Below are 12,163 nucleotides of genomic sequence, written 5' to 3'. Positions count from 1 at the left end.
TCAGGGAGCTGGTAGGCTCTCTGTAGGAACGGGTAGGCGCCCATGGAAAAGGCAAAGGCATCTTGACATGATAGCTGGCTTCCCTTTAGAGTGTACCAGAGGACATGGCTCTGTCAGCACTGAGGGTTCCTCCCTGGCAGGTGAGAACGGTGCCGTCAGGTGGAGGAGGTCCTGAGCAGCCTGGTACGCTTCTGGTGTGGACGGGAGCTGCAGCTGCTGCGTAGGTGCCGGTGATCAAGATGGGGCCGGAGTCAACTGGCCCCAAAAGGAGATGCTGAGGAGTGGCCTGCCTGGGGTCAACACATCTCGTGCCTTAGCCAGAGGAGAATGGTCATCCGGGTTTTTCTTCTTTTGAGGCACCGGGGAGTGGGAGCGGTGCCTTCTGTCAGATGGGCCCTGTGAGGAGCTGTGACGGTGCCGAGTGCCCCAGAAGAGTCCTTCCTCGGCACTGAACTTGCCGACAGGGCGCTCTGTGTAGAGGACGCCGCAGCTGGGGTTGGGTCTCTCGAGCCCGGGTCGCAGTGGGGGCGTAGGGCTGCCTCCATGAGGATCACCTTGAGCCGCTGTTCCCTATCTTTAAGTGTTCTCACACGGAACTCGTGGCAGATCTTACAATCTTTCTGATGGGTCTCCCACAGGCACCATAGACACAACAAGTACGGGCCACTTTTCGGCATGTGCTTGGTGCAGGCCACGCAGTTTCTTGAAGCCCGGGGACCGTGGCATATCATGGTGCCCGAGCCAGAGTGTATGTGGGGAACCCCCAACAAATACTATACTAAACTATTAACTCAAACAACACTAAGAACTAACTGTATACAACGAAATTGAGAAGAAACTTGCTGAGCAAGAGCCAATGGAAGTTCCAGCCACCATCACTGGTGGTAAGAAGGAATTGAAGGGGTGGCGGGTCGGTAGGGCTATATATTAGGCGCCGTGAGGGCCCCACTCCAGGGGGCGCCAAGGCTGACCCAACAGATGCTGCTAAGGGAAAAATCTTCTGGCCAACGTGAACATGCGCACACAAACACCTGATTGGAATCAACATGAACAAGCACTCAAAGAAGAATTCTTTCTGGCTCACACATCTCCACTCAAAAGCTTCTACAGTATGGCCCTCATTTACCATATGTAACCCTGTCTGCAGCAGGATTTCAAAGGTGTAAATGAGAATAGATTTTTGCCCCTGTAATTGCAATTTAATTAACAATTGTGCTGTTCAGTACAGAATCCAACTCACTCTCCCAAAGTAATATTGGCTCTGCAGTGCTAACAAGATAAAAAATAGTGTATTTCTTTTTATTACTTAAATCAGAATATACAAGGGTCGGAGTAAGATATTAAAGCTTTAAAAGTAGATTCAGATACCACACCTGCCTTTGAGTCCCCCTGTCAATTTTTGGTCATGTTTTCCTACTTTTAAAGTGTCTCTCTCTCTTTCCTGTTGCTCTCTGAAGACCTCTCAAACAATTGGAGAAAGTGACTGTATGCAAAATGCTGTTAAATTAACAAAGTAAACAAACTGAAAACAGAGGAAGAGAAGTCACTTGACAGTAACTGTGGTTCTTTGAGGGTGTCCTATGCACATTCACACTCTGCCCACCTTCCTCTTTTCCTTCATAAATGTGTCAAACTGAAGAGGCGTTTCTCAAGAACAGGAATAAACAGAAACATGCAGAGGGCACCCTGAAGAAACATTTCCCCCTCTAGTCTTTCAGTTGTAGTAGCCTTTTTTGTTTATAAAAGAAAAATAAGTTTGCAGCACTTAAAGGCTATGTCAACAATATTAATAAGGTCCTTGCTTAGGAACTAGTGTACTGGTGCAGCTTACGAGTGCTGATCATTTTAACAGTAGAGTCTGAGGCAAATCTACATTACAAACCTGTATCAGTGTAACTATGTCGCTCGGGGTATGAAAAATCAATCCCTGAGCAATGTACCTATATTGAACTAACCCCCCACACAGACAATGCTATGTTGACGGGAAAGCTTCTCCTGTCAATATAGTTATTGCCTCTCGGGGCGGTGGATTAATTATGTCGAAGGCAAAAGCTCTCCTATTGGTGTAGTAGGTTTTCACTAAAGCATTACAGTAGCGCAGCTGTGCCGGTACTACTGCAGCGCATGAAGACAAGCCCTAAGTTCCTTGAAGCAACTATTGCATACTTAGGACCAAACTCTGCATCGAGAAAGAACTTCAACTGAAGTCAATGGGAGTTTGTCTGAGAAAGTAGCGCAGGATGTGGCCCTTAACCATGTAAGTGTAGGCTTAATTTTTAGTGCCCATGTTCCATGAGCAGCTTTCAAACAAACTGTCACATCTGTCAAATCATATTCCAAAGGTTTTACACACGCACACAGAGCAGACACACTAGTTCATAATGAGGTAATTACAGCTTTGCAAAGCTTCAATCTTTGGTCATTTTTACTATGCCCATGTGTGGTTAGTTTTTGTTTTTTTTTTAATTTTAAACACACACACAGCCGGAAGAGTCTTCCCATCCACTTCCTGGATCTCTAAGAAAATGAAGAGATTTTGCTCAAGTTTTCCTAAAAGATTCACCTTCTGGCAGAGAAGAAGAATGAAAAATGTGAGGCCAAGAAAGTAGATTTTGCTGTCTAAAATTCACCAAGTGATACATTTTAACATATACCTTGAGCCCTTGCCAGGGCAGACTGCCTCGAAGAAAATACATGAACATGTGGCCAAGGGCTTCCAAGTCATCTCGCCGACTTTGCTCTGAAAGGTACAAGAGACCACATGTTATTGCTTCAGCTACTGAAGTAAAACTAATTGGTTCAGCAACCAGATTTATTTCTGAAATAATGTATTACATGAAAAGTTTATTTACTTTTCTTTCCATATGCACAAAAATTATTATAGCTCAGACCATCCTCTTGTATAAGAATACCTAAAACTGGCCAAAGCAAATAAATGCCCCCCCCCCAATCAGCTAGTGGTAATTGGTCTACACAAATTGGCCATACTGTACAATAGAGAATGTTAAAATTCTTGTGTCACTCAGATCAAAATGGAGGATTAAAGTAGCAATAGTACAAGAGTAAAGCAGTCCCCAAGCTGTGGTCTCAAGAGTGATGGTTGTCTGAAGCATTTGATGACCATCCTGTAGCGACTGGATAGGTCACATGTTGCTGGCTCTTTTCCAACTGTTTTTGTAGCTCATTACATCACAGCAATTAAAAATAAATATTTCCCTGTTTCTTTTCCTTACAAGTGTTTGCAGTGGTTGCCACAAAGATGTTATATGATTGTGAATGGGAAAGAAGGTGGTCCCTATGATCACAGGTGGGAGGGGAGGTGTCCATAAGTGAATCCACTAAAATGCGGGCCTATATTATGAAAAAGTTTGAGAACCGATGCAATAGAGGACACCAATCCTAAGCATTTCATTTATTAGTTCAGATACAAATGGGGCTTTTTCCTTGTATAGTTCAACATGAGCCAAAATTCTTGATTTCAAGTTTTCAAAGCCATTCTTTGTGAACAGGCTGCTGTCCAGCAGAGTCAAGCTTCAGGCCAGCGAATGAGGATAAACACTATGTAGGTATTTTTAAAAACTAACTAAAGCTAGGAGACCCCAGCTTCAATGTTTGATTTCTAGTTTATTATGTTTTAGAAAAACTTCTAAACTCTGATCCATAAACTGCATCTTAAACAATCTGCTTTTCCCAGGAATTAAAAAACTGAAGTTAAGCTAGGTTACAGACCAGCCTGCCATTACTTCCACCTGCAGGCAGCTCACACATTCAGAGCCAGGAATGTGGAGCAAATCCAGTCATCCAACCCACATGTAGAAACACAATATGCTTAAAGAGCTGTCCCTGTGCTGTGTAATTTGCATGAAGAGGAGCAAGCAGTTCTTTGCACAGCATGACTTGTCTTGGAAACTACATAGCAAATATAGCTCTCAAAATAGTATGTAAAGAGGAGAGGCTAAAAAGGCAACTACTGCATGTCATTGATATAGCTGTAAATAGGAAGGATACAACTCTTAATTCAATGGGGAAAATAATTACAATATGGATAGTTATCAGCAAGAAAGTCAGGATCTTTGACACTGGAAAAGGACTGGAAAAACGCCATAGTCAGTTTGATTAGAACAACAATGCTCAGCATTAAATCATTACCCAGAAATTAGCAACACTGATCTAGAGAGGACTTTGATTATAGACTCTTCCCACCTTTATGCAGGAGGAAACTTCATCTGGGTCAAGTTCACTAGCACTCATACTGTGGCTTCCTGCAATGCCTCCAGCCTATTACAAGAGTCTCAATTGTTGTTACATCTTCCTGTAACAAGAGGCTCCTCTTAAGTAGTTATGATGATATATGCACTGTATGATGTTTTAATGTGTTGTCTACACTAGGTGGCATAACTCTCCACGAAAGACAATAAGAGCCCAACACCACCTTCCCAAAATTAAAAACATCTTAGAAACAACTATACTTTTCAGAAGCAAGGCCTTTAAAGTAAGCTACAAAAGCTCCAATGAAAATAAATCCATGAGATAATTAATAATTTAAACATAAAAACAAGTACTATTCTCCTTTTGGGACTTGAGTGACTTGGTGCAAAAATAGTTCTGAAGGCAAGAGTGAATCACCCAAACTTTTAAAAACATTTCCTTTCACATCCTGTATACTTACAAGTCTGTGTTCATCAACAATAAAAATCAAGGTTATTCACCAGTTAGTGGAGTTTGAGAACAACCTCTGCACATTCCCAACTGTAGGATCAAGGAATCTGTACCATCAGCTTTCTAACTCTTCTAATGAGCAGCATCCATTGGGACTATTCACACTCCCTGTCCCGCCTATACCGCCTTGTGTACATTTCTGAGGCTATAAAATGGGAGAGTGAGGAGGGATTGGCCCAAACAGACAGCACTCTCCAGAAGCTTCCAGAAGGAGTGTATTTGCCTTGATCTCATAAATGGGGACGTACAGAGGCTGCTCGCAAACTATTCCATTACCCTAGACGTTTAAGTGAACATAAATATTTAGTAAAATGGAGTTGATTTGGAACTTCAAAAGCAATTATTTTCAAGTTTAGAACAGCAACATTTTAGTCACTAGGGCAAGGTAAGTTTCTTTTTCCTAAGATATTAAAATCAGGCAAAGCCAAGTGATGCTTTGTTAAATGTAGTGGAAACCAGAGTGAGGCGTTCTCCTACTTTAGCTGCTATTTGGAGGAGGCATGCGATGGGCCAGATAATCTAACAGTACCAACAAGCTGCCAGCTGCTCCAACTTTCTCTGAGACTGGCAAGTGTTTAGAGCAAGATTCTTACTTGTTTCTGTGGCTGAAGGGACAACCCTCCTTTATTATGGAAGGCTGAAGCAGGGGGCGGAGAGAACGAGACACTGTAAAATGAGGTCGAGGAAATGTAAAATATTTAGGAAAATTAACAGGAGTACTTGTGGCACCTGAGAGACTAACAAATTTATTGAAGCATAAGCTTTCGTGGGCTACAGCCCACTTCATCAGATGCATAGAATGGACCATATAGTAAGAAGATGCATCTGATGAAGTAGGCTGTAGCTCACGAAAGCTTATGCTCCAATAAATTTGTTAGTCTCTCAGGTGCCACAAGTACTTCTGTTCTTTTTGCGGATACAGACTAACATGGCTGCTACTCTGAAACCTAGGAAAATTAAGAAAACTCAGTTGTTCCCTTCTATCAACAGTACACAAAGTGACAGACTGATTCAGCAACCACTGAAAATGGAAGGCTCTGGGCAACTGAATACACAGAACTGTGCAGCAGAAGAGAACTGCTGCTCTAAATGTTTATATAAAATAATTACTCAAACCTCCCCTTCCACCAATGCAGAACTGTTCCCTTCTGTATATTCTCCTGCATTTTTCATTGCCTAGTTTTAAAAGAAGATACCATCATGATAAATGCATATAATATTTAATAGTTTAGAGATGGCTTGACTGATACTGGAACACCACAGGCCAATCTATAGTTGGAGCTCTAAAGGAGAATGGAATGCTCTTACTAAAGAGAGTACAAAGCATAGTAAGTTAGCATAAAGTGAACAGACCTTTGCCAAGATGTGTATTGATGGACATATATCTCGCTGTTCCAGTTAGGCTCTTGTGTTCCCTGTAAGGTATGTGTTTTTTGGTTTCAGGATCAATGTACTCCTTGGCCAATCCAAAGTCAATGATGTGAATGATGTGTTCTCTCTTATTGCCTTGCCGGCCAATAAGGAAATTCTCTGGCTTGACATCTCGGTAAATGAGGTTCTTTGAATGCACATATTCCATTCGAGATATCTGCAAAAGTATGAGACAAACGTTATTCATATCCAGTACACTAATCACACTTTGCTGCTAATGGCCTATTAATACTTTGTATTAACAGAGCCATTCAGATCCAGTGATCTCAAAGTGTTTTGCAAACATTAAAACTCATAATACACCATAAGAAATGGAATTTTATAAATAGGGAAACCGAGGCAGAGATTACATGATTTGCCCTAGATCAGAGAGTCATATACAGAGCTGAGAACAGTACCCAGAATTCTTGACTCCCAGACCCCTGCTCTAAACACAACATTATACTCCATCTATTTTATATGAAGGAATGAAATATGTAAAAATCAGAGAGGATTTTTTTAAATGCACATAATCAACAGAGCATGACTCTTGGAATGATTCCATGCAGGACTAAAACAAATAGCCAGACATTTTTGTACTGATTTTTAAAAAACACTTCTAAATCCAGATTATTGAGAACTCTCTCTCTTTACTGCTCCTGCTCTCACCAATCTCCTCCCTCATCCCATATGCTGCCTCAGACCATGCCAAGTTCTTAAGGGGAAAAAAATCTCCCCTATGTAACAACACTAAGAATAATAGGTTTCAGAACTTGAATTAATATGCAAATTAGATACAATTAACTTAGGTTTGAAGAGAGACTGGGAATGGTTGGGCCATTACACTAATTTAATCTATTTTCCCATGTTAAGTATCCTCACACCTTCTATGGGTCATCTTGATTATCATTTCAAAAGTTTGTTTTTTTTTCCTCCTGCTGATGATAGCTCATCTCATTTGATTGGCCTCTTACAGTTGGTATGGCTACTTCCATCTTTTCATGTTCTCTCTATGTATAAATATCTTCTTGCTGTATGTTCCAGTCTATGCATCCAATGAAGTGGGCTGTAGCCCACGAAAGCTTATGCTCAAATAAATTTGTTAGTCTCTAAGGTGCCACAAGTACTCCTATTCTTTTTACTAAGAAGAATAATGACTTAGTCATGTCAGCTGTCAATAATTAGAAATAGCAAGAAAACTTTCAGACAATCAATCAGTTAAAAGGTTATTACTGCCCAACCCTACTCTTGTGCTGGCACTACTCCTGAAAAAGGTTTAACACCCTTTACACTTCCACATTCCATATATGGCCCAACATTTCCAATGCTGCCATAAGCAACTGTTTTTCCTGAGGGCTTGTCTTCACTGCAGAGTTAGCTTGAGGCATAAAACTCTGATGTTGCCCACAACCCAACTCCCATCCACATACAAGTCTCAAGCTTGAGTAAATGTGTTTACTTTAAAACTCAAGCGAGCTAGCCCATTAGATGAGTGTGGGTTTGAGCCTGAGTGCTGCTGATGCTTGAGCTAGTGATGCAGTGGGGATGCAGGTACTCTGTGCAGCTTGAGCATTTTGCAGTGCAACTGCTCTCAGCATGGTCTACACTACAAATGTAGGTTGACCTAAGTTGCCTTGTGTTGACCTGTTTCAGCATGTGTCTCCAGTCGACATAAGTGCCCTGATACAGCAATACAGTAAAACTACCTCCCTAAGTGGCGTGGAGGCATGGTCAGTCTATTGAGGTCAACACAGTCTGAGTGTTGATGTGTGAGCCACCACCTTTTAAAGCCCCATGAACATATTTTTGAAAGGCCTTTCCTGATGCCCAGCGTGGCAAGCACACCTAGCAGATCTTCCTTGTGGTGTGCAACTCCAGAACTGACCAGGCCAGCTCCACACACTATACACTGCCTGGTGTAGACAGGAGGTATTTGATCTCCTGGGCCTGTGGGAGAAGAGGCTGTGCAAGCACAGCTACAGACCAGCCAAAGAAACATGGACATCCAGGAACAGATTGCACAGGGGATATAGGCAAAGGGTAGGCCAGGGATCAGCCACGCTGCTGCATGAAAGCAAAGGAACTGCACCAGGCACATCACAAGGCCATGGAAGCCAACAACCTGTCTGGTGCCAAGCTGCAGACCCGCCGCTTTTACAAACTATATGCCATACTTGGCACAGACTGCACCAGCATCCTGCAAGCCACCGTGCATATCTCAGCCTAATTTCGTTCATGGCCAGTTGTAAAGAACTTTAATAGTGCTACATCCTCCCTGATCTTTACCCCCAATATATTTTTAGAGAGCAATCTTATCCTCTCAGCCTTTGTTTTGCAAGACTAAACAAGTCAAGCTCTTTAAGTCTCCTAGACACTCCATTCCCCTGATCATCCCAGTAGCTCTTCTCTGCACCTCTTCCACTAGAAATTCATCTCTTTTGAACATGGATGACCAGAATTGTACACAGTATGCCAGAGGAGGTCTTACCAGTGCCTTGTAAAATGGCATTAATACTTAGGAACATAAAACCATAAGAACGGCCATACTGAATCAGACCAATGGTCCATATAGGCCAATACACTGTCCTCCAACAGTGGCCAATGCCAGGTGCTTCAGAGGGAATGAACTGAACATGGCAATTATTGACTGATCCATCCCCAGTTGTTCAGTCCCCGCATCTGGCAGTCAGAGGCTTAGGAACACCCAAAGCATGGAGTTGCATCCCTGATCATGTTGGCTAATAGTCACTGATGGACTTATCCTGCATAAAAACATTTTTTTAACCTAATTATACTTCCTGAATCTGATGTACTTAAATTTTTGCTGTTAGTTTGAGAGTCTTTTGCTAGTTACTTTAAAAAAAAAAAAAATTTTTTTTTTTTGGCCTGCCTAATTGATAGCATTCACAGGACCAGCCTATGGCGCATTCTGCAGGCATATGGAATTCCTTTCCATATAATCAATGTCATCAAAAGCTTCTATTTCAACTTTACAGGCAGTGTTGATCACAGTGAGCTCAGTTTTGAAGTCAAAACAGGAGTACGTCAGGGGTGTATAATGTCTACAATCCTCTTCAACATTGCCATCGACTGGGTAATTTGGCATATAACAGAAGACATGCCAAGAGGCATTAAATGGACACTCTTCTCATCTCTTGAAGACCTGGACTTCGCAGATGATGTCACTCTCCTATCCCATATACAACACCATATACAAGAAAAAACAACTCGACTCAATGCATTCAGCCAGCAAACTAGCCTGAAAATCAACTGCAATAAGACAGATATCATGACCTTTAATATTGCCTCACCATTACCAGTACGGATAGAGGATCATGTTCTCACCAACGTAGGAACATTCACATACTTGGGTAGCACCATCAGCCAGGACGGTTGAACAAGGCAGGACATCCGGAACAAAATCAATAAAGCCAGGAACACCTTCAGGAGCTTAAATACACAGTCTGGAAATCATCAAAATGCAACACCAAAACCAAACAAGATTTATCAAAGCTGCATACTTTCAATACTACTTTATAGTGCAGAATGCTGGGGAATGAGAAAGTGTCCAAACTGTCTTCATTCTATACAACCTGCCTCAGAATAATCCTCCATATCTTTTGGCCCAGAACAATCTCAAACCAAGATCTATTGACACAGTGCAGCCAAGAGGATCTGAGCACCATCAGGAGGAGTTGGAAACTGATTCAATCACCAGAGTAGCAATAAGAGAACACCTGAAGGCAAGCGAAAATGAGACTGCCCAAAAACAACAAGGCGAAGAGCTGCAGAAGCCAATCTGAAAAACCTTGGGCACAGTTGGGGAACCATTGAAAGAGTTGCCAGAAACAGACAGGAGTGGAGGAGCTTCATCACTGCCCTAAAATGCCAAAGGTGTAGTAGGAACATGATGATGATGAATTATTGTTTTACAATTGATTTGCCAGCACTTATGCTCCTTTTTACTTTCCTCAGTAGGCTCTGACTTCCAATTTTTACAGAATACCTTTTTGCTTATGCTTCTTTTACCTTGTTGTTTAGCCATGGTGACACTTTTTTGTCCTCTATGTTTTTTAATTTGGGGTATACATTTTATTTGAACCTCTAATATGGTATTTTTAAAAAGTTTCCATGCAGCTTCCAAGCATGCCACTTTTGTGACTGTACCTTTTGATTTACGTTAAATTAGCTTCCTCATTTTTGTATGGTTCCCCTTCCTATAATTAAATGCTACTCTGGCGGTGTTCTTTGGTATCTCCCCCCACAAGATGATGTTAAATTTTATTACATTATAGTCACTGTTACTGAGTGGTTCAGCTATATTCACCTCTTGGATCAGATCCTGTGCTCCACTTATGACTAAATCAAGAATTGCCTCTCCCCTTGTGGGTACCAGGACCAGCTACTCCAAGAAGCAGTAATTTATGGTGTCTAGAAACTTCTCTCCACCCTGTCCTGAGGTGACATATCCAGTCAATATGGAAATAGTTGAAATATTTCTTTATCTTTACTGGAAATGCCTCACCTGATACATCCTAGGATCGCATTTGCCTTTTTCGTAGCTCAGTCATCTTGTGATTAATCAACATACCTCAGCCTCTCACCTCCTGTGTTGCTTCCAACTAATGATACCCCAGTATATGGCACAAATTCTTATTAGACCTTCAGTGCATGACCTTGCATTTTAAATTCCATCCCATTTCTGTTACTCCAGTCTTCAAGGTCATTCAGTTCTTCCTATATAATATTCTGATGTTTCTCTGTATTGACAATGTCTCCCAACTTTGTAACATGAATAAGTTTCATTAACATACTCCTACTTTTGGTGCCAAGATTAGTAATAGAAATATTAAGTAAGATCTGTCTCTAGACTGATCCTTGAGGAACTTCACTAGTAACCTCCCTTCAGTCTCACTGCTCACCTTTCAGAGCAACTGGTTGCTTTTTCCTCTTTAACCAAATCCTTACCCACCTTACAATTCTTGACTAATCCCCATTTTCTCTAATTTTATAGTGTCAAATTCTTAACTGAAGTCCTAGTATATTAGATCTGCTGCATTTCCCTTGCCTAAAAAAATATCACTTATCTTCTTAAAGAAGAATATCATGTTAGTCTGGCATGATCTACCTTTGGTGAATGCATATGGATTACATCTGCTTTTCCAATTACCTCTGAATTTAATCTGTCCTTCAAAATTTGTTATAAAAGCCTGTAATGTGTGAAATTTCCCCTTCCAGTGTTGTGAGGCTCTCCAGAATGGATCTGCTTGCTCATACTACTATGGTGTACACAAAATCAATAAGGAAAGCAGTTCACAAAGATCATGATGTTGGAACTGCAGTACTGGACTTTATCGACCTGAGTAGATCCAGGACTCATGGGGTATAGAACCACTAGACTAGTGACAGTTGATCCTCACGCTGGCTGGATCCCAGCCAATGTGATCCCTTCTTGGCAACTGTGGTTAGCAGTTCTTCCTGTATGGCTGCCAAATTTGGATCCAAATGCTAACACTGGATCCATGTTTGACCGCTAGATCCAGCTGTAAGCTTGGTTTCTGCTTCTGAATCCAGATCCAAATGTGTCAACTATGGATCCAACTTAGCTATGTTATCTGGATCTTGTGAGCCTGGCATCCATGCTCTGCTGCAGGATCTATATCCAGGTCCTGCAGCCTCAGGTCAACACTTGGCTGAAGGATCTGAGTTCTGAAGATCCAGATCCAATGTCCAGAGAGATGGTTTAGGCACATAACTAAGTCTCCTAGGTCACCTTGAACAGACCAGGGGACCTTGACTGTGACCAGATTCCTACACCAATCTCTATTTACAGACTGCCAGACTTAGCTGACCAGGCCCAGGGAGTCTCCTCCATCAGTAAGGGGGGCCTGAGGCAGCTCTCTCACTCCTAAGTGCAGACAAAGCCCGTACCTATCGGGCATCTCCTCCTCTTTACTTTTAGAAGAAAAATGTGACTGAAAAAATTAATAAGCTATAAACAAAATTTTCCCCAAAAGAGAAGAAATAGAAATAA

The 12,163-nt window shown here is 41.7% G+C and overlaps 1 protein-coding gene across 3 annotated transcripts in view; it reads right to left on the bottom strand.

Moving 5' to 3' along the window:
* CSNK1G1 (casein kinase 1 gamma 1) overlaps nt 1-12,163 on the bottom strand; it is a 287,722-nt gene that overhangs the window by 59,330 nt on the left and 216,229 nt on the right. For all 3 annotated transcript variants that reach the window (XM_044979672.1, XM_044979674.1, XM_044979675.1), the window contains exons 6-7: nt 6,073-6,307; nt 2,655-2,740 (exon numbers count right to left, since the gene is read on the bottom strand). In XM_044979672.1, the coding sequence (XP_044835607.1) occupies nt 2,655-2,740; nt 6,073-6,307 (321 nt within the window). The remainder of the gene's footprint in view (nt 1-2,654; nt 2,741-6,072; nt 6,308-12,163) is intronic.

The sequence above is a fragment of the Mauremys mutica genome, chromosome 11, assembly GCF_020497125.1.
Source record: "Mauremys mutica isolate MM-2020 ecotype Southern chromosome 11, ASM2049712v1, whole genome shotgun sequence".
NCBI lineage: Eukaryota > Metazoa > Chordata > Testudines > Geoemydidae > Mauremys > Mauremys mutica.
Note: the sequence above shows the minus strand (reverse complement) of the source record. Positions and strands in the feature narration are given on the sequence as shown.